General features: G+C 38.7%; 1 protein-coding gene across 2 annotated transcripts in view; it reads right to left on the bottom strand.

Moving 5' to 3' along the window:
- Nucleotides 1-398: 398 nt before the first annotated feature.
- NLRC4 (NLR family CARD domain containing 4) overlaps nucleotides 399-23916 on the bottom strand; it is a 37230-nt gene continuing 13712 nt past the window's right edge. For both annotated transcript variants that reach the window (XM_025927131.2, XM_086700318.1), the window contains 5 exons: nucleotides 19203-19295; nucleotides 17327-17497; nucleotides 15017-15109; nucleotides 13726-13893; nucleotides 399-1285 (listed from right to left, as the gene is read on the bottom strand). In XM_025927131.2, the coding sequence (XP_025782916.1) occupies nucleotides 996-1285; nucleotides 13726-13893; nucleotides 15017-15109; nucleotides 17327-17497; nucleotides 19203-19295 (815 nt within the window). In that variant the 3' untranslated portion in view covers nucleotides 399-995. The remainder of the gene's footprint in view (nucleotides 1286-13725; nucleotides 13894-15016; nucleotides 15110-17326; nucleotides 17498-19202; nucleotides 19296-23916) is intronic.

Raw genomic sequence — 23916 nt, forward strand, 5'->3', positions numbered from 1 at the left:
TTGCGTACCCAGTATGTGCCAGGCACTGTACTAAGTAAATATGCATACAGTATATCAATTTTTGTGACCTATTCCCAAGACCAACGGGAATACAAGGATAAACGATATCACTTCAACTACATGGTAATCCTACTTGTGATGAGACACAGAATAGCTCATGTTGTCCAGCTGCCCCCAACTTGCTCCTCTTCTTTGCCTCATTTTCTTGGCATTCTCCTTTTATCCTCTTGCTTTTTTTTTCTTTTCTTTTCTTTTCTTTTTTTTTTTTTTTTGAATAATGAAACTAAGGAAGCAAATTTCCATGGACGAGGCCAGCTACAGAGGTCATGATGTCACACATCATCCTGATACCAGGAGAGGAAGACAAAGTTTGGAAAGAGCAAGTTAGGCAGACACTGTTGAGAAGGATAATTTTTGTTTTAATGTTTATTTTGAGAGAGAGAGAAAGTGGTAGCAGGGAGGGGCAGAGAGAGAGGGAGAGAATCCCAAGCAGGCTGCACATTCAGCACTGAGGCCAATGCAGGGCTTGTTTTCACGAACCATGAAATCATGACCTGAGCCAAAATCAAGAGTCAGACACTTAACCGACTAAGCCACCTAGGCCCCCCAAGAAGAATAATTTTTAGGCTATATAATGGGTTGTCATATACATTCAGACTCTTGCACTGGATGAGCAAAGATTTTTAGGTCACCAGGCTGAAAGTAATGGGGTCCCCAGAGCATTCATGGGCTTAAGGTGACTTTTATTTAAGTTACTAGTTTATTTTTTTTTTTTTTAATTTTTTTTTTCAACGTTTTTTATTTATTTTTGGGACAGAGAGAGACAGAGCATGAACGGGGGAGGGGCAGAGAGAGAGGGAGACACAGAATTGGAAACAGGCTCCAGGCTCCGAGCCATCAGCCCAGAGCCTGACGCGGGGCTCGAACTCACGGACCGCGAGATCGTGACCTGGCTGAAGTCGGACGCTTAACCGACTGCGCCACCCAGGCGCCCCTTAAGTTACTAGTTTAAAAGCACCTTTAATAACACTAATATCATCATCATCAAACTGCCACCCAACAAGCCTACCTTCTTGCAAAAAAGTTAACTTAGATAACACATGGCCAAGTTTTCTGACTAATGCTGCATCAGGTAAAAATCTTGTAGTACTGAAGTCAAAAAAAACTAATTGCTTAAGATTCTGAAATATGTTCATGAAGCCAAGCCATCCATCACTGCTCACACAATTTCCTGCCAAATCCAGCTGCTGGAAGTTTTTCAGAGGTTTCTTTTCAAAGAATGCACCTGGGTGAAAAAATAGAAGTAAGTATGTTAGAAGTGAAATAATTTTTTAAGAGAAATGGCTGTTTGACCCAGTCCTTTGCTTCAGAAAGAAATTAGAATTCTCTATAGATAGGGCAGTGATTATCAATCTGTTCCATTATGTTTACAAGTTATATTTGTCCTAAAGTGTAAGGGAATCTGATAGATAGTAATTAGTAGCAATATAGCAAACCAATATAAATGAATTACATATTTTTTTACTTTTCCTGATTCTTCCAGGAAATGGAAAATTGCTTTAAAATTAAAGTGTGAGGGTCACCTGGGTGGTTCAGTCAGTTAAGCATCCGACTCTTGACTTCAGCTCAAGTCGTGATCCCAGGGTCATGGGATTAAGCCCTGCATTGGGCTCCACCCTGAGCATGGAGCCTGCTTTTAAGATTCTCTCTTTCCCTCCCTCTGCCCCTCTCCCACACTTGTGTTCTCTCTCTTTCTCTCAAATTAAAAAAAAAAAATAAGGTATGAGAGATGCTATTAAATATTTGTCACTGGTTTCAAAACTAGGGTCAGACTTCAATCTTAAGTCATTTCCTCTTCTTGAGAAGCAAATACTAACTGTTGTTTCTTTGGGTATGGAATGTTCCTAATCGTAAGATTAAGTGAGACCCTTTCAGTATCTCAAGATTTGGATCTTTGGGATTGCCTTTTTTTTTTTTAATGCACCCTAGGCTCTTCAGGAACTTCTTCCATTCCTTACAGAATAGGGCACTCCTACAAAGAGAAGGTGGACATCCTAGCCATGAAGTCAAAGTCAAACTCTAAGGAGTAGAGGAGTCAAAAAAAGTAGGTTTCTGGGTCTGAAAGATTGCACAAAACAACACCCACCTGCCTAGACTTCTCGCTTTGGGACTATTAACAGAAGAGGGAAATAAAATTCTGTGTTCTGTAAGCCATGGTGTAGGTGGGTCTCTTGTTATACCAGCTTAAGCCTATGCCCAGCCTAACTCATACGTAGGGCCTCACTTTCTCCTCTCTTCCTCCTTCCCCTAGGAGCCCTTCTTTATTCCTTATAAGCAGCTTTCTCCCTGCTGTCTTGAACTTCATATTCATATCCATTCAGGCTCCTCCCCTTTTTTCATGTGCTTCCCAGCATAGCATGCACTCAGCCAAAATACTGGTTGCCACTTGTTGTGTCTCTGTATAAGGCTCCTTCCCTAAAGAGTAGCTTTTCTCCTTCTCTACTAGCAGGAGAACAGATCTTACCAACTCACAGGAACTTAACAGAGTAATTTAAAGCCAGAATGTTTTCCTAAGTGGATGGGAAGAAGGATTTCATCATGGCTTTGATTTGCATTTCCATGATGGCTGATGATTTTGAGCATCCTTTCTGGCTCATTGATGGTTTATATATCTTCTTTGGAGAAACGTCTATTCAGATCTTTTGCCTGTTTTAAAAATTGAGTTACTTGGGGCGCCTGGGTGGCTCAGTCAGTTAAGCATCTGACTCTTGATTTTGGCTCAGGTCATGATCTCATGGTTTGTGCATTCAGGCCCCACATCAGACTCTGCCCTGATGGCACAGGGCCTGCTTGGGATTCTCTCTCTCCCTCTTTGCCCCTCCCCTGCTTGTGCTCTGTCTCTCTAAACAAACAAACATTTTAAAAATTGAGTTGTCTTTTTATCAATGAGTTGTAAGAATTCTTTATATATTTTACACAATAATATAGAAAATAATGATTTGCAAAGTTTTTCTGCCATTCTGTGGGTTCTTTTTTCACTTTCTAGATGATGCCCTTTAAAGCACAATAGTTTGTGATCTTGATGAAGTCCAGTTTATTTATTTTTTTCTTACTTGTGTTTGGATGTCCTATCTAAAGACTTTGCCTAACCTGAAGTCATGACAATTTACTCCTAGATTTTCTTCAGAATTTTTTATAGTTTCAGCTCTTACCTTTAGATCTTTGATGCATTTTGAGTTAATTTTTTTGTATGGTATGAGGTAGGGGTCCAAAATCATTCTCTTGCCTGTGGTTATTCAGTGGATATATCTATCCTTATTCCAGTACCACACAGTCTTAATTACTGTAGCTTTGTAGTAAGTTTTAAAATTGGGAATAGTATGTATTTGAGTTTTGTTCTACTTTTCAAGATTGTTTTGGCTATTCTGGGTTCCTTGAGTATTCATATGAATTTTAAGATTAATTTGTCACTTTTTGGGAAAGAAGCCAGCCGAGATTTTGATAGGGATCACACTGAACCTGTATATCAATTTGGGGAGTATTGCCATCTTGGCAGTATAATGTCTTCTACTCCAGGACCATGGGATGTCTTTCAATCTATCTCTTGTTTAAAGTGGGGTGTGCCAGGCTTTCCATTGTAAATTTGTAATTTTCCCCTTTTTAATTGATAAATATCATAGGTGAGATACTAATAACCTTTTTCTCCTCGAAGTTTTGCCCACTGATTTTAGCTTCTGCCAGTTGATCTTTCCTGTAACAGTTACTACTTTGAGGATTCTCTAATAGTGAAACTAGCCAAAAAATGCCTCTCAGGTTAGTTTTTCTCTTTATGGAAAAAAGTTTAATTATATCTTCCATTTATATTATATCTATGGATTATTTAGATTTTCTCCTGATTCTTGAAACAGTTTGGTAAATTATATTTTTCTAAAACATGTCTTCCTTGTCTAAGCTTTCAAATTTGTTTGTGTCATAGTTGATGGGTTTCCATATCTTTTAAATCTCTGAGTTATCTATAATTATGACTCCTTTTTTGCCTTTGTGTGTGTGTGTGTATGTGTATAACAGAAGCAGGGGAGGGGCAGAAAGAGGAGGACAGAGGATCTGAAGTGAGCTCTGCACTGACAGGCTGACAGCAGCCTGTCTCACAAACTCACAAACTATGAGAACATGACCTGAGGTAAAGTCAGACACTCAACCAACTGAGCCACCCAGGTGCCCCAATGCCTTTGATTTTTTAAACAAACTTTACTTTTTTAGAACAGTTTTAGATTTATAGAAAAATTGCAAGCCGTACACAGAATTCCCATACACTCCACACTCAGCTTCTCCTATTTTTTAAATTTTCTATTATCTTAGCATATCTGTTATAATCAATAAGCCAGTATTGATACTTATGTCGATAGTGTATTGAGATTTCTTTAGTTTTTACCAATGTCTTTTTTTCTGTTCCAAGATCCCATCCAGGATTTCTCATTACCTTTAATCATCATGTCTCCTTAGGTTCTTCATAGAACTTCTTGTCTTGTGACAATTTCTCAGACCCTCGTTTTTTATTACCTTGACAGTTTTGAGGACTTTTGGTATTTTGTAGGAGTTGTCTGATGTTTTTCTCATGATTAGATTGGGGTTATGCATTTGGGGAGGAAGATCACAGAAGCATAGAGTACCATTTTTATTATAGCATGTCCAGGGTGCATGCTGTCAGCATGATTTGTCACTGCTAAGATTCACCTTGATCATCTGGGGAAGGTGGTGGTCAGTTTATCCTCTGTAAAGCTACTCTTCTTCTCCCCGTTGTATACTATCACTGAGGAAGTCCCTATATGCAGTCTGCACTTAAGCAGTGGGAGTTATACTCCACTTTCTTGTGGGCAAAGTTATCTACATAATTACTTGCAGTTCTGCATGAGAGATTTATCTCCTCCCCCATTTATTTATTTATTCAGTAATTTATTTATGTCACTATGGACTCATGGATATTTTATGCTTTGGGATATCATCCAATTCTTTATTTTATTGTTTCAGTTCCAGCTTTAACTGCTATGAGCACTTTTAGTTGGTTTCTGTGTCACTTTGACTTCCTCCTGTTACTGTGGGTGGTTTTTGTTGTTTGTTTTTTGTTTCTGTTTTGAGCACTTCCATACTTTTCTCACACTACAGGATGCTCTAGGCTTATACATTTCCTGCCCTAGTCCTAGAATCAGCCATTTTGTCAAAGTGCCCTGGTTCCTTTTATTACAGAATGGTATTAGATTTCAAGATCTGGGTACAAGGAGTGCTTATGGCTTCTGAGGTATCATTGCTTCTAGGCCCTCTCAGCTGACAGAGCAAAGAATATGTGTATGTATATGTGTAACAAAAACTCAATTCATTCTACCTCCAGTTTCCTTCCTGTGTGTCTCCTTTACTGTGCATACAGAATACTTCAGACATTTCTGGTCATCAAATGTGTGGAGGCTTTTCCCCCCACCAGGAAATTCTGTGCAACACCAGGTGGGTGTCCTACAAGTTAACTCAATTCTAGCACTGTCTACCTGGAAGGAGTGTCAGGTCCCACAGGTTAAGGGCTCAGTCCCACAAGACTGCTTCCATCCCACTTCAGATGCCAATCACAAGTAGTAGGTCCCCAGGTTATCCACAGCTTCTGTCTGCTTAAGCTACAAATTGGAGGTTCCCATATGCTCCTCCTCATGTTTGGTTAATTTAGTGTTACAGGAAACACTAGAACTCCAAGAAACACTTATATTTACCAGTTTATTAAAGAATATGCAAAAGATACAGATGAACAGCCAGATGAAGAGATACATAGGGCAAGGTCTGGGAGGACCCTGAGCACAAGAACTTCTGTCCCCATGGAGTCTGAGGTGCATCACCCTCCCAGTGTGGCTTTGTTTGCCAACCTGGAAACTCCCTTAATCCTGTACTGTTGGGACTTTATGTTCAGTTTATCATCTGTAAACCTACTCTTCTCCCTTTGCTAACTATCACTGAGAAAGTCACTATCTACAGGCATGATAAATTGTTAACTCGGTTTCTAGCCCCTCTCTATTCTTTGGAGGATGAGGGGTGGACATGAAAATTGCAAGCTTCTAATCATGGCTTGGTCTTTCTGGTGACCCATCCTGGAGCCATCCAGGAGCCCACCCAGAGTGTTATCACTTAGGAAGTTACAGAGGTTTCAGGCATTGTACCAGGAACTGGGGGCAGAGACCAATATTTATTTTCTATTATTTCACAGTATGCTATATATATTTTTTCTAGATGTAACCATATATATTAATGTAAACATGAAATGAGTCCATACTGATGTCTCCAATTCTAATCCATACCCACATGGATTATACTAGCCTTCTTCTCTTGCTGTAGATTCCTACCACAGCAATGAAAACCCTGGGTCCCACCATCTGCCATCCATTTACTTAATTATTCCAGTGTAAATGTATATAGCAGTATCAAAATAATCTATACTTCAACTGAATATAACTTTATAAGTTCGAGTACAGTGCTTATGTGCAGTTTATTTTGCCTTTAGTTTTACAGACCACTCATTTCCTAAGTTATTTATGGCAGCATCTTTGTCCTTTATCCCCTAGTGAGGTTGATTCACACTTTGTAATACAGTTAGAGTGTTTTGGATTCCTCATTCCATCATCAGGTTTCTCAGACCTGATTGTTTTTAAGTTGATTTTTGTCTTTTTTTTTTTTTTTTAGTAATCTCTATACCCAGCGTGGGGCTCGAACTCATGGCCCTGAGATCAAGAGTCACATGTTCTTCTGACTAAGCCAGCCAGGGGCCCCCTAAGTGATTTTCTGGTTCTTCTTCCCTTTCATCTGAGCTCCTAGAAACCCCTGAACTTTCTTTTAAACTTGAAGTATAGCTGACATTTAATATTATGTTAGTTTCAGGTGTGCAACACAGTGATTTGACAATTACATACATTATGCAATGCTCATCATGATAAATGTGGTTCCCATTGGTCAGTTATTATTGACTATATTCCCTGTGCTCCCTAGGTTATACTTTTCATCCCCACGACTTTGAGTTATACAATGCAAATTCTTGACAGGCAGCATGCTCTAATTTTGAAGCTTTTCTTCTCCATATTTCTTTTAAATAAATTATTAACATTCTGAATTCAGAATTTGCATTGTATAACTGGAAGTTTGTACTTCTAAGTCCCCTTCACCTATTTCACCCATCCTGCCACCCTTCTCCCTCTGGTAACCACCAGTTCTCTGTATCTATGACTGTTTCTATTGTTGTTTGTTTATTTGTTTTATTTGTTAGATTTTAGATCATAGGGTATTTGCCTTTCTCTGACTTATTTCAGTTAGCATAATACCCTCTAGGTCCATCCATATTGTTGTGAATGATAAGATTTCATTCTTTTTTATGTCTGGGTAATATTCCACTGTCTATACATACCACATCTTTACCTATTCACCTTTCAGTGGACTTTTAGGTGTCTTCCATATCTTGGCTATTATAAATAATGCTACAATAAACACAGAGGTGTATATATCTTTACAAATCAGTCTTTTCATTTTCTTTGGGTGAACACCCACAGTCACTGAACTTTTTGCTGTGCTTGTCCAAAATGTCATGCAGTTGGTTTCATATGTTATGTAGCCTCTTCAGACTTGTTTCTCTTACTTAGCCCTATGTATTTAAGTTTCTTCTGTGGCTTTTCATGGCTTCTTGCTCATATCTTCTTACCACTGAATAATACACTATTGTATGGCTGGACCACAGTTTGTTTATCTATTCACCATTGAAGGACATCTCAGTTGCTTCCAGTTTTTGGTGATAATGAATAAAGCTACTGCTACATGTGCCTGTCTCTATTTTAACTAATGAAATTATTTATGTCACTCAATCTTCTCTTTATCAGTCTTGCTTGACTTTTTTTTTTTTAAGTAAGCTCTATATGGGGCTTGACCTCACAACCCCGAGGTCAAGAGTCTCCTGCTCTGGGGCACCTGGGTAGCTCAGTTGGTTAAGTGTCTGACTTCGGCTCAGGTTATGATCTCATGGTTTGTGGGTTTGAGCCCCACGTTGGGCTCTGTGCTGACAGCTCAGAGCCTGGAGCCTGCTTCAGATCCTGTGTCTCCCTCTCTCTCTGCCCCTCCCCCACTCACGCTCTGTCTCTCTCTCTCTCTCTCTCTCTCTCTCTCAAAAATAAATAAACATTGAAAACAAAAAAAAAGAGTCTCCTGCTCTACTGACTGAGCCAGCGGGTGTCCCAGTCTTGCTTGACTTTTATTTATTTTGTTACTCTTATTAAAGAACCAACTTCAAGCTTTATTAATCTTGCTTAGTGTATTTTTATTTTGTTTCATTGACTTATATTTATGATTTTGGGTTTACTCTGATGTTTTTCTGGCTTCTTAAATTAGAAACTTACTAATTTTGGTCTTCTCTCATATAAAGAGTTAAGGTTATGAGAATTTTATTCAAACCCTGCTTTTGCTGCATGCCACAAGTTTTGGTGGTGTTTTCTTGCCATTCACTTCTAAATGTTTTTGATGAAATTGTAGCATACCTATCTGCCAAATTGTGTGATATTCCCCAATATCCTGAGTATGTGTACAGAAAAAGTTGAAATATAGGGACAACCCAGGCTTAGAATTTTTGCAGGAAAGTACATTCCAACTACTGTATCTAATTTCATACCTCACATCCACATCTCATTTTCTCCCTCCATCTCATTAGATCGTCTTTCTTCAGTTAGAGACTCTCTCTCTCATTGCACTTTCTTCATTTCACTATTGCATCTGTCACACATACCCATCATTAAATGCTAATGCCTAAATTGACTGATAATACTGGGGACTATGGCAGCTTCATAGGCGACTATGGGAGATGGAGATGGGAGCGGGCAAGGCAATTGAGTGGCACTTGGAACCTGAATTGACAGAATTGGTTAAATATCTCTGAGAGTATGGAAGCACCAATATTACATTTAACATAATCTGCTGCTAAGAACTATCACAATTACCCACAAGCGCTCAGTATATTTGCTATATCTGTAATTATCCTGGGCCCTTCTTATAGAAAATGACAAGTGACTGTTCTCCCTGTCCAAGTCTCTTGGAAAAGAGGGAAAGGAACCTCTGCAGAAGGCTAGGTGACACAGATCCAGACACACATGGGAGTAGAGACAGCCAAAGTGACATGGAAACAGAAGCCCTGGATCTAGGCTGACATCCTGGGCAGGATATGTATTAGGGCAGTGTTTTTTGTAAGCTTCAGGGTGTCCCCTCCTTTAGAGGAGTGTGAAATAAATTTAATGGGTTGCAATCAGCATCTATTTTAAGTGAAACAGAACAGAAAGAATAGAAAATAACAGCTTGTGTCACACATGGCATAAGATAATCACTTTCTGTGAAACTTTTTTAATGTGTATGTATGTGTATGTTAGATCATAAGATAAAATGTATTTTTTAACTGTGGGTCATAATCAAAAACAGTTTAAAAGACTCTGGACAAGAGGCTTAAAGCAGACATCCAAGTTACATATGGCAGAAGAGAGCATAGGAAGAGTATGTGACCAAGGAGGAGATATTTCAGTTACGTCTTACAGGGACTGTTAGAGAAGGGAAAGGATGTTCTGGAGAAAGTGCGTGTACAAAGGCACTTTTGGGGAACAACAGAAGTCCGTGAGGATGGAACCTCATGTAAGTAGGGAGGCATGGCAGAAGATGAAGGTGAAGAGGAAGATAAGTTGAGGTTCCATTGTGAATGGTCTTATACATGAAGCAAACAGGGTTTATTTTGATAAACTTTATTTGTTTTTCAGGCTGAGGAAGCTTTTTTTAAAAAAGGAAGATAAGCCTAGTATCTTGAAGTCCACCGAGGAAAATGATCACGGTACCGTTTATTGAACATAGACAATGGGTCAATGTTGAACTTCTTTATATACATTAGTTTTATAACTGACTGGCACAGTAACTGCTAATATGGTTGGTATTACAGTGACTCTCGCTTGACAGATGAGCAGACCGAGGCTCAGAGACTTTTAGTTGCTACAGGCCATCCATCTATCAAGTGGAAAGGGTGGGCAGATCTGACCCCAAAAACAGGGCACTCACCAGTTCACAAAGATGGAGCCTCTAGATAGCAGCCTCATCACCTGGGAGAGACCAAAGGCAGAGAATACTTGGTTTTCACTCCAGCTTATGGCTCAAGCACAAGCAGACTGCTTTTCCTACTTGTGGGAGGTGAAAGAAATGTCTGGAGGGGACTAGGGTAGGGACCAGCAGCCACACTGTCTCCCCACATCTTCAACTCTTGCTCTTCTGTCTGCAACCCTTTCTTTCCCTGCTTTAGTATGACTACCTTATGTCTCTGCCTTTTTATAAAACAGGGATAATGCTATCTGTTATTAGGGATGTAATGATAATTCCACAAGTTCTTCTTTAAAACACTTTGAGAGTAAAGTAGTTACTGCTATTGAGTTGTTCATTTTATACTTTTTTTTTTACTTGCATTTGAGGGTACATTGTTACAGCTCAATTTCCAAGAGCCAGCTGCCTTTTGTTACTCTTATTTTTCTCATTTACACGTGGAGGCTATAAGGCCCTGGGCAACTAAAGTCAAGTGGCAAATTACTGCCTAGCTCAGTTCTTACTTAATTAAATGTACAGTCTCTTTCTCTGGTCTCACTGGCCAGCCTGAGAAGTGGGCAAATCAGGCAGCTAACTACTTAAATATGTGAAAGATGCTAAAAGGCCTCTACCTAAAAATGCCTCCCAAACAAATGATTCTAATTCTACACACTTTCCAGTGGCCTGAAAAAGACACATCCCTTGTGGAGAAAGGGGAACCCTCTTACACTATTGGTGGGAATGCAAACTGGTGCAGCCACTCTGGAGAACAGTAAGGAGATTCTTCAAAAAGTTAAAAATAGAACTACCCTATGACCCAGCAATTGCACTACTAGGTATTTATCCAAAGGGTACAAAAATATTGATTCAAAGGGGTATATGCACCCAATGTTTATAGCAGTGCTGTCAACAATAGCCAAATATCTATCTCTCTATCTCTCTCTCTATCTATATCTATACCTATCGCGGAATATTACTTGGCATTCAGAAAGAATGAAATCTTGCCATTTGCCATGATGTGTATGGCACTAAAGTATATTATGCTAAGCAAAATAAGTTAGTCAGAGAAAGGCAAATACTATATGATTCTACTCATGTGGAATTTAAGAAACAAAATATGAACATAGAGGAAAGGAAGGAAAAATAGAGAGGGAGACAAACCATAAGAAACTCCTCATATAGAGAACAAACTGAGGGCTGCTGGAGGGGAAATGGGTGGAGGGATGAGCTAAGTGGGTGATGGGCATTAAGGACACTTGTGATGAGCACTGGGTGTTATATGTAAGCGACAAATCCCTAAATTCTACTCCTGACCCAAATGCTACACTATGTATGAGCTCATTTGAATTTCAATAAAAATTTGGAAGAAAAAACACATATCCTTTCCAACTTGTTTAAGGTATGAAGTTACCTGACAGGGATAATTTATTAGCTAACTAATTAGCCTGTCACAGAAGCCACCTGCCTCCAAAATCACCCAGAATAGAGAAGGGATCTGTAAGAATGACACCCAGAATTACATGATTTGATGGGTTAAGGGAGTCAGTAAATTTAGAGTTAAGAATTAAGGGAAGAAAAAAATCCAGCATTTGAAGCACCATTAGGGAAGGCTAAAACCCTGGAGCAGCCTAAGCACTTAGAGACATATGCATCTCTAGGAGAAAAGGTTTTAAATACAGGAGTAGGTGGGGAGTTAGTTTTGTAATGGGTACAGAGGTTTAGTCAAGGAAGATGAAAAAGTTCTAGAGATGGATGTGATGGTGGTGGCTCAAAAATGTGAATGTCCTTAATACCACAGAAGTGCACACTTAAAATGGCTAAACGCATAAGTTTCATAATTTTGTACACTACAAATATATTCTAGACAATCTGGGACAGAAATAAAGTCAAGGTTGCTTTCACCAATGTTGCCTTAGATGGTATTGTAGTCAGCAGTTAAGGTGGGGCCAGTGATCCTCACATCCTAGTATATTCTCCCCTGTGTTGTCCCATCCCACAGTGGATAGGGCTGACCCAAGTAACCAACAGCCTACAGCAGAAATGACCTTCCAAGGCCAGCTCATAAAAGACATTGCAGCTTCTAAATGGTTTTCTCTTACATCTCTTGCTCTGAGGGAAGTGAGCCGCCACACTGTGAAAACATTCATGCAGCCTATGGAGAGGTCCAGGGATGAGAAAGTGAGGCCTCTGGGCAACCTGCCAACCCACTGGGGAGCCACCCAGAAAGCAGATCCTCCGGCAGCCCCATCCAACATCTGGACTGCAACCTCGTGACAGAGCCTAAGCCAGAACCACGCGGTTACCACTTTCCTCACCCACAGAAATTGTGAGATAACATTTATAGTTATTTTAAGACACTGTTTTGGGGGATAATCTGTTACATAGAAATTAATAACACACAGGTAGAATGAAGACCTTTCATCAAGTGCTTCAGTCATTTCTGTATCTCTATTTGTTCCTGGATTATATCACAATTGCTTAAAGATATTCAGTGATCCCATTTAGATAAAGTTGCATTTACCTTTATATTTTTTTTAAGCTTATTTACTTTGAAAGAGAGACAGCACGAGTACATGGGTGCATGGGAGAGGGTCAGAGCGAGAGGCAGAGAGAGAATCTCAAGCACGGGTTTGATCTGACGAACCGATAGATGGCGACCTGAGCAGAAATCCAGAGTGAGACGCCCAACCACTGAGCCATGCATGTGCCTCTATCTTTATATGTTTTAAATACCCAACAGGTAACTTAAAAATATTTCCCCAAACTGGAGGAGCATTGCTGAATTTCAGACAGTTAAGGGTAGGAAAAGCAATTCCTAAACATAATCTACCTTCTCAGGTAATGGGAATGTTTTTCCTTTAATACTTTTTAATGCTTAAAAACCTGAAGGCAGGCCAGTGTTTTAAACCATTTTACTCCTTGGGGCTCCTGGGTGGCTCATTCGGTTAAGCACCTGACTCTTGATGTCAGCTCAGGTCATGATCTCATGGTTCTCTGACAGCACAGAGCCTGCTTGGATTCTCGCTGTCTACCTCACTCTCTGCCTCTCTCTGTCTCTCTCTCTCTCTCTCATAATAAATGTTTAAAAATGTTTAAATCATTTTACTCCTTAATCTCTTGATTAATTAATACTCCTTGAATGCTCTTTAAATATACTTGTACAAAAAGAGGAGGTGGGGCCCCCGGATGGCTCTGTTGGTAGAGAATGTGACTCTTGATCTAAGGGTTGTGAGTTCAAGCCCCACACTGGGTGTAGACATTACTTAAAAATAAAATCTTGGAGCACCTGGGTGGCTCAGTCGGTTACGCATCTGACACTTGATTTCAGCTCAGATTCTGAGCTCATGGTTCATGGGATCAAGCCTTGCGTCTGGCTCTGCACTCACAGCATGGAGCCTAGGATTCTCTCTCTCCTCCCTCTCTCTCTGCCCCTGCCCCGACTTACGCACACACACTCTCTCTCTCTCTCAAAATAAATACATAAACATTAAAAAATAAAATCTTAACAAAAAGAGAAGGTAAATAAATAAATACAATTAATTAATTTTGAAAACCAACTTAAGAGCTTTGTTAGAGCTCACTTCTTTTCTCTTGGCTCTGTATGCATGTACCTACCTAGAATTCTAATCTCCGCATCTGTGAGTCTCCAGTTTTTCAGCCCAAGCTTGATGAGCCGCAGGGCCCCCTCCAGTTGCTCCAACAGCCTGGTCAGACTAACTCGTACATCACTCCACCAGGGCAACATGAGCACAGTCAGCTGTTCCAGGATGTACAGCCTGTCAACTTCAAGAACCAGAGAGCAATGCAGGAATTGAATCCATCTCAATGGATTCTTCTTGATGAAGAATGAAGGGATGTGGGAGAAGGAATAGTCTTTATCTCTGCAGCCTACTCATTGTGTGATGATGCGATGAGAATCTACTTGAATTTTGGTTAATATTTTTGTGGAAAGTACTCAAGAGTATACAAATATTATGCAGAATAGTATAATGAAACTATATGTACTAATAAGCCAACCTTCAACAAACATCAGTTTATGGACAAGCTTCCTTCATCCTCACCTAATTCTTTTTCTCCTGAATTATTTTAAAGCAAATCTCAGACAGTAAATACAGTTCTTTTTTTATTTTAATTTAATTAATTTATTTTTTATTTTTTTAATGTTTATTGTTGAGAGACAGAGTGTGAGCAGGGGAGGGGCAGAGAGAAAGGGAGACAGAATCTGAAGCAGGCTCCAGGCTCTGCAGAGCCCAATGCAGGGCTCAGACTCACGAACCTTGAGATCATGACCTGAGCTGAAGTGGACGCTTAACTGACTGAGCCACTCAGGTGCCCCATATAGTTCTTAAAAAAAAAAAAAAAGAAAAAAAATGTAATCACAATATCACTATCACACTTTAAAAATCTTGTCATTGGGGTGCCTGGGTGACTCAGTCAGTTAGGTGTTTGACTTTGGCTCAGGTCAGGATCTTTCAAACTCAGGTTTGTGAGTTTGAGCCCCACATCAGGCTCTGTGCTGACAGCTCAGAGCCTGGAGCCTGCTTCAGATTCTGTGACTCCCTCTCTTTCTGCTCCTCCCCTGCTTCCACGCTGTCTCTTTCTCCAAAATAAATAAACATTAAGAAAATAAAATAAAATAAAAATCTTATCATTAACTCCTTAAACAAATTCGTTTTGAATATCAATTAGTCTCAGACACTGGCCCTCTAGAATGAAGCAAGCAGTTGGGAGCCTCAGGTGTGATGAGCGTGTGAAAACTGGTAGCTCAAAGTCATTGGTCTGTGTCCCTTGAGGGATGACTAGTAAGGCACACATGGACCAAAAAACATCAGGGCCCAGATACGTGTTTCTGACTAGCTAGTACATATACTCAACTATGTGATTTTGGCTAAATTGTTATTCTTACTCAGTTCATGTAGAGCTTCATTTCCATCCTTTTCCAGGTGATTTTCAGATAAATCAAGAATGCTCAGTTTGGCCAAATTGTGAAGATTCTGAGCTGGGAAAAAATTTCAATCCAAAATTAAAAGGCTTTTACAGAACTATATATGCATTTAAAAAATATCCTTAGGAGAATCCTAAGTCCTTGTCTTCTTTGTTGGTAGCATACACATCATTATTTGACCTGATTAGTTAAATTATTTAATTATTCCCAAAGGTATCTGGCTAGATTTAACCCTGAACTTTCATGGCTATGACTAAATGAACAGATAGATATTTCCAGTCCTAAGCTCTGACTAATAAACTTCATGTAAAGCCTAATGCAGCATAAAATATACTTGTTACATAACTATAGGAAGGTCACTCCATTTCTCCAAGCTTCCACTGAGGCTTCATCTTTAGAATGAGGAAGTTGAGGGGCGCCTGGGTGGCTCAGTCAGTTGAGTGTCTGACTCACAGTTCCTGAGTTTGAGCCCTGCATCAGGCTCTGTGCTGGTGGGGTGGAGCCTCCTCAGGATTCTCCCTCTCCCTCTTTCTCTGCCCCTTCCCTGTACACACTCTTTCTCTCCCTCTCAAAAATAAACTTAAAAAAAAAACACACAAAAACTTAAAAACAAAGAACAAGGAAGTTGAACTAGATAAAATGTAAGATTGTTTCCAATTCTAAAATGTCCTTATGCAGGAGAAACAAAGGAACAACAACAACAACAAAAACAGATGAAATGAGCAGTTCTTTGTTTATCTTAATTTAAATGATTTTGGTAATGTCATAGTTGTGATGTTAATAATAAAAACTTAGGAAGTAAAAAAAAAAAAAAGAGGTGAGAAAAATAGAAAACAAATAGCAAAATGGCAGATGAAAATCTATCCACATCAATAATTACATTAAATGTAAATGGACTAAGCACTAATTAAAAGGCAGAAATAAGACTGGACTTTTTTTTTTTTTTCCCAAAAAGCAAGACTCAATTCCATGCTATCTGCAAAAGATATAATTATGTTGAGGTAAAAAATATGGAAAATTATTTTACACGCAAACATTAATCATAGAATACCATCACTCTAGCTAAAAACTGCTTTAGTTCTTTTCTTTACATTAGGTATTTATCATGGTTGTTTAATCTAATTGAAGTTTCTCCTATCAAGACTAATAAGAAATATCTCTAATTAAAAGAGGTTTTTCATGATATATACTCTTATTAAACTATTAGCTATTATTATTATTATTAGCTGTTTTTAAAATTATTTTTTTAGGTAAGCTCTACACCCAACCTGGGGCTTGAACTCATGACCCCAAGATGAAGAATCACATGCTGTACTGACTAGCCAGCCAGTTGCCCCAGCTATTATCACTTTTACTCAATTGTAGAGTAAAATAACTTCTGGGGTTTGGTGCTTTAACATAAAAACCCATGGAACTTCTCTCAAAAAGAGTACAGCTGCTATTTATAGTTCTAAGTCTGTCTGTTTCCAGGATCAGGTAGAGAAGTAAGGATCTACTTATCCTTGTTTTCCTAGTGTTTATCTAGCCTCTTCTAATCATGGGTTTCTCTAGCTTTTGGTTTATAGTAGCATACAAATGATTTCATTTTACAGATTCCGAGCAGTTTTTTTAAGTTTATTTTTTTAAGTTAAAAAAATTTTTTTTAGTTTATTTGTTTTGAGATAGAGCACAAGTGGAGGAGAGGCAGAAAGAGAATCTCAAGCAGGCTCTGTACTGTCAGTGTGGAGCTCAACATGGGGCTTGATCTCACAAACCATGAGATCATGACCTGAGCCAAAATCAAGAGTCGGACGCTAACTGACGGAGCCACCCAGGCACCCCAAGACTCAATTCTTATATTAATGTACGTTAGCTGCATTTTAAAAGGGCAGTGGGTAAGAATTGGATGGCCTGAGAACATTTAAGAAAATCCTTCTCTCTCTGCTTCTCAATCATTTATTTATCCATCATCTAAATATTTATTAGGCAGTTATTATATAACAGAGCATGTGCCAAGTTTCAAGCACCTATTTCTTCTTTTCTTTTTGTTCACCATATCTTAAAATTATAATATCTTCCATTATTCTGAAATGTTCTCCTAATTCTCCATTTTCATTCCAGTCATAGAGAAGATCATTAAAAACAGGCTAGATATTACCTGGAAGTCTTTATTATCTTTTCCAGTTTCTCTAAAAATTAAATTTCCTTTTGAGAGACTTAACATGCATTAGTATGAAAGTATCACATGTTCTCTTACACTGTTCTCATTCACTTAATGCAGGCAACAGTTACCTAGGGTTTTCATAGCATTGGCAGATAGGCAGCAGGAGACTAATTGGATTTCTTCAAGGTCACAGGGTTCAGCTGACAGAGACTTTACTATGTAATCCATTCCCTTCCCAATATCAGACAAGTGGGTCATATGAAGTAAACACAACTTCTTCAGGTTTGTCAGACCTTCAGCTGCAAAAAGTAGGAAAGGAAATACATTAGGACACCAAGTTAATTTGATTTAAACATAGACTGATGGACTGAAAAGAAAGCAAAGAACAATTGCACACAGATCTTGCCACACTCTATCTCTAGAGACCTTGAGTTATAAAAGCTGAAGAGAGTTGTTCTTCTTTCAACCATTACTCTCCAATCTCCTGGACCATACCAAGGTCACCTATGTGGAGGTCATTCTCTCAGTAACATGAGAAAAACTATAGTAAATGGGCAGTATTTTAATGCATATCAATGAGTGCCTTTTACCATATTTTTGGTAGGATGAGGATGAAATATTTTGAATGAGCCCTTTCTCTTAATCTCCCCCCAAATTTTAGGAGGGGTGGAGTCTGAATTCAGAGGGGTAGCATGGGGACTTCAGTTCCTTGGTGTGCTTCTAGTGTAACTGTTTATAGTCAACTATATAGTTTAGGGGTTGTGAACATGAGCTTTGCAGTCAGTTTGATTCCTGGATCCCATACTTTAATTGTGTAACCTTGGACAGGTTATTCAACATTTTGGCTGTGGATTTAGGGATAATTATACCTATGTCCTGGGACTATTGTGAGGATCCAATGAGAGGAAGTATGTAAAAGTACCTAGTGTAGTGTCTAACCTATGCATAGTAACCCTTTAATAAACAATAAATTTAGATTTGTCTATTTAAGCTCAGACTGGTTCCTTTTTTTGTTTTTAAAGTAGGCTTCATACCCAGAACAGAACCCAATGTGGGGCTTGAACTCGGAACCCTGAAATCAAGACCTGAGCTGAGATCAAGAGTCAGATGTTTAACTAACTGAGCCACCCAGGCGCCCCCTACCCCAGACTGGTTCCTGGGGACCAGATCATCTGAGATAGGTATTTTTGAACCCTTTGTACCAATTAGTGAGACCTTGCACAAGTCAATAAACTGTTCTAGGTTTCAGTGGCAGTAAAATGAGAGAGTTGAACTAGATGCTCTGAGGCTCCTTCCAGCTCTAATACTCTGAGTAATTTATAGGCATGCAACAGATGTTTATTGAACACTGAATTAATCTGATTATTCTTATATAGGCCATGTAATGAAAAAAAGGGCAGCCATTTTTCAATTATAGGATAAGGTTGTCTTTAGGCAGGAAGCAGAATAAAAAAGAATAAGGCTGAGGAACATTTAACTGAGGGCTCAAACAGTGGGGAAAAAAAGAGCCATGGGGGAGGGGGCAGAAAGCAAGGACACTGGAAGAAAACAGCTTCAATGGGAATTCTCCCTGTCCTGGAGAGGCTGGCTCCCTGTGACAAACCACACATTCTGCTCGTACTGTTTAGGTTTTCTTGGTCCACATTCCTTCTTGTGTTCCATTCCATTTACAAAGCTTTATTTAATTATGAAACCACAGTATAAACTTTTTTATACTATTTCTATGCTTCAAATATAAACATAGTCAATCAGCCAGGAAGATAAAAACATATCATGGCTTCTGTCCCCCAAAGCGTTACAGTCTAGGTGTGTGCAATTTACATAAAATGGTGCTGAAGGATTGGAATGGCCATGGAGAAAAACGTCTAGAAAATCAATGTAACACAAGTAGATTAAGGCATCCTTGCCTTATACAGACACAACCAGTGTCTAGGAGTCTTAAGTTAACTGTTCTTATTATCAAACTTACATTAATAAAAATAACAAAGAAAATAAAAATCTGACCTAAATTTATAGCATCTTCCTCATTCATCTTAATGTTGTACAGTATGAGCTTCATAAGATTCTTCAAATTACCCAAGCTGTCAGTCAGACCACCTGGAAAAAGAAAAAAGAATTGACTATGTTCATTTGTCATTTACTAGATTTTTGTTACCAATCAAAAAATTTTAGCTACTCCATGGGCAAGAAATGCTCGTGAAATTGACACAAGAGTGTTTTGCTTTTGTTTTTTTGGTCAGAGATGGGCATCTTCTTTAGCTAAAAGCATGTTCTCCGAATATAATGGAGTTAGACTAGAAAATAATAACAGAAAGATAACAAGAAATTTCCAAATACTTGGAAATTTAATAATAAGACTTGTAAGGTTTTCATGATGCTATCATTAAATAATATAAATCCCAGACCAAGAGAATAAAACAAAAGAAAACTTAAGACGAGTATCATTCATGAACATAGAAGCAAAATCCTCAATAAAATATTACTAAAGAGCTCAACCATATATAAAAAGAATATTATACAACCACCAAGTGGGCTTTATACAGAGAATGCAGAGCTGTTTCGATATTTGGATATCAATGTATGTAATTCAATGTATTAATCTAACGAAGAAAAACTACATGATCAAGTATGTTGATGCAGAAAAAAAATTTGACATTATCTGACATACATCCATAATAATTCTCAGCAACCTAGGAATAGAAGGAAATTTCTTCAACCTGATAAAAGTCATCTACAAAAAAACTACAGTTGATATCATACTTACTGGTGAAAGTCTGAATGCTTTGTTGCTAACATCAGGAACAAGGGAGGATGTTCACTCTCACCCCTCTTATTCAACATTGCACTGCAAGTCATAATCAGTGCAATAAGGCAAGAGAATAAAATAAAAACAAATTGGAAAGGAAGAAATAAACCTGTTCTTTTTGGAAGTGACATGAAGTGAGTGTAGCAAATGTGCAGATTATAAGATTGATACACAAAAATCTATTGGATTTCTATATAGTAGCAATAAATATTTGGCAACCAATTTTTTAAAATTCCATTTACAGTAACTCCAAAAGAATCAAAAAGTTAAGTGTAAATCTGATAAAACATATGCAGGATGAACATGATGAAAACTATAAATTATGATAAAGGAAATAAAAGAAAATCTAAATAAATGGAAAGAGAAACCATGCTCATGGATTGAAAGATTCAACAAAATAAAGTTATCAATTCTCCCTAAAATGGCTTATAGATTTAATATAATTCCAACCAATATCCAGGAAGTTTTTGATTATATAAACAATGTGAAAGCCAAAGGAACCAGAATATAAAAAACAATTCTGAAAAAGAATAAAGTTGTAGAAACAACACTATTCAATTTTATGACTTCCTATAAAGCTACAGTTACTAAGACAAGATGAAATTATCAAGGAATAGACAAGGGTACTGGCAATTGATGGATCAATAGGCGAATAGAGTCCAGAAACACAGCCAACATAATGACAGCCAAATGGTTTCGGACAAAAGTACAAAGGCAATTCAAACATGAAAGAATAGTCATTTCAATGAATAGAACAACTGGATATCCGTATGCAAGAAAAATGAACCTTGATCTAAGCATCATATTTTATATAAACATTAACTCAAATGGATCATAAATGTCAATGTAAACTTTAAGAAAAAAAGATAGGAGAAAATCTTCATGACCTGGGGTTAGGAAAAAAGTTTTTAGACATGACACCAAAAGCTTGATTTGTACAAGAAAAAATGACTGCAACTAAATCTAAAATTTTTGTTCTATGAAAGATGCTATTAAGAGAATGAAAAGACTAGGGGCACCTGGGTGGCTCAGTCAGTTAAGCGTCCGGCTTCAGCTCAGGTCATGATCCCATGGTCCATGGGTTCGAGCCCTGCGTTGGTCTCTGTGCTGACAGCTCAAGAGCCTGGAGCCTGCTTCAGATCCAGTGTCTCCCTCTCTCTCTCTGCCCCTCCCTGACTCATGCTCTGTCTCTGTCTCTCTCAAAAATAAATAAATATTAAAAATTTTTTAAAAAATGAAAAGACTAGCTACAGATTGGGAGAAGATGTTTTCAAATCACTTATCTGACAAAGGACTGGTATTCTTCATACACATTTGAGCATATAAAGAACACTCAAAACTCAACATTAAGAAGATAAATTACCTAATCAACAGATGGATGAAAACTTAAGATACTTGGCCAAAGAGGTATATAGTTGGCAAACAAACCTATAAAGAGTTTTCTATTTTATCAGATAAGTATGATGAAAGAACACTACACCCAGAGTTCCAGTTGCTCTACATCCTCGTCTCCACTTGGTGTTGTCAATTTTTTTTTCTTATTTTAAGGCAATTGTAGAATGACAAAAATAAAACACACACACACACAGACAGGATGGTAAGTGCTAGTGAGAATGCAGAGCAGCTAAACCCCTCATATATTGCTATTGAAAATGTCAAATGGTACAAACTGGAAAATAGCGTGGAAGTTTCTTAAAAAGTTAAACAAGCACGAGGGGCACGTGGGTGGTTCAGTCAGCTGAGCATCTGACTCCAGCTCAGGTAGTGACCATGAGTTTGAGCCTCACATCAGGCTCGCTGCTGTCAGCACAGAGCCCGCTTCAGATCTTCTGTCCCCACCCGCCTCTCCCCTGCTTGCGTTCTCTCAAAAATAAATTAACATTAAAAAAAAAGTTGGGAGTGTCTGGGTGGCTCAGTGGGTTAAGAATCTGACTCTTGATTTCTGCTCAGGTCAAGATTTCTTGGTTGTGAGTTCAAGATCCACATCAGATCCACATCAAGATCCACATCATGTGGATCCACATCCACATCTGTGCTGACACAGCCTGCTTGGGATTCTCTCTCCCTACTCTCTCTGCCCCTCCCCAACTTGTGCTTGCCCTCTTTCTCTCTGAAAATAAATAAACTTAAAAAAAAAGTTAAAGACTTGTCATATGGCTTAGCAATCCCACTCCTAGGTATTTACCTGAGTGATTTGAAAACTTGTGTTTCACACAAAAACCTGCATACAAACATTTATAGTATCTCTGTTTATAATCGCCCAAACTGGAAATAACCTACGTGTCTTTCAGAGGTGATGAGATAAACTGTGGCATGTCCATATAATGTAATACTATTCAGCAAAGAAACAGATGAACTAGGAATATTCTGAAGAGATGTGGAGGGCAAAAATAGAAATCAACCTTGGGTAGAAATGTCAGGGAACTGAATTTTTAGCTATAAGAAAGGTGAGCACTGATTACAAACTCAAATGTCAACAAGGTCCAGGGAGATAATGTCATTCCAAGAAGTAGAACAGGTGGGCACTGTGCCCACGTGGATATTATGTATCTTGTCCAAAGGGCACAGGAGAAGTTCATGAAGCTCTACCAATTGTTACCAAGTGAAGATGCAGGCCCACAGTTGCTGGACCTACAATTGTCAAGAGAAATGAGTAACCTGTGTTTTCACACTGCAATCTCCCAATGTCAAAATGCTGACAACTCCGGCACAAGGGTCATGGCTGGGGGATGTGAAAGGGAAGGAGGTTTCACTGTAGATTGTTTTATAATTTGAATCATGTGAATATATTACTTATAAAATAAATTTTAAAAATTAAGAACAAAATATTGGCAAACATTCAAAAGAAAACTCTACATAATATGTAGGCTAAATTCAGCATAGAGGTGACAGTTTGCAAGATCAGCAGAAAGGAATAGCCATCAAGAGGAGATAGTGAACTTCCTGACACAGAAGGTAATCTAAATGAAGTCTTGGTGACTATGCCGAACCTTATGGAAGGGATTCCTGCATTAAGTAGAAGGTTGCAAAGATTATCTGTGCAAGAGATTCTAGATTTTTCAAAATATTTACTTATCGAGGCGGGGGAGGGGCAGAGAGAGAAGGAGAGAGAGAATCCCAAGCAGACTCCATACTGTTAGCTCAGAGCCCCACCAAGGGCTCAATTCCATGAACCAGTAGTGGAAATCAAGAGTCACTTAACCAACTGAGCTACCCAGGCGCCCCAGATTCTAGATTTTTAAAAAAAAATTTTTTTAACGTGTATTTATTTTTGAGACAGAGAGAGACAGAGCATGAACGGGGGAGGGGCAGAGAGAGAGGGAGACACAGAACCGGAAGCAGGTTCCAGGCTCTGAGCCATCAGCCCAGAGCCCGACGCGGGGCTCGAACTCACAGACCGCAAGATCGTGACCTGAGCTGAAGTCCGACGCTTAACCAACTGAGCCACCCAGGCGCCCCCAGATTCTAGATTTTTAAAGTGATATGAAATTTCCTTTACAGGGTGACAGATGAGGCAGAGCTTGATGAGAAATCTATTGCAAATGAAAAGTAATCTTGGATTACAGTCAAGTAGAGCAAGGCTCCTGCCAGCCTGTAGGTTCACACCACAAAGTAGCCCCTGTTCGAGTCAACAGGCTGGTCTACACAGGTAAATCTGGTCTGTACAGGTAAGGCAGACATTCACCTTTAATAGTATTTTGCATTTGGGGAAAATTTGCCTTTATTCAGAAAGATTGGCTCAACATGTATGTGTCTGAGATCTGAAATTTCTTCATGTTAGACAAAATCTGTCCCCACAATCTTTTTTCAAAATGAAATATAGTTGGCGTTGGGGGTGGGGGGGGGTGGTTATGCTCTGCAATCTCCTGGATGAGAATCCAGCAACACAATTAGCTACCAGCTCCTGCAAGT

The sequence above is a fragment of the Puma concolor genome, chromosome A3 (assembly GCF_028749965.1).
Source record: "Puma concolor isolate L17-30 chromosome A3, mPumCon1.1.hap2, whole genome shotgun sequence".
NCBI classification, from domain to species: domain Eukaryota; kingdom Metazoa; phylum Chordata; class Mammalia; order Carnivora; family Felidae; genus Puma; species Puma concolor.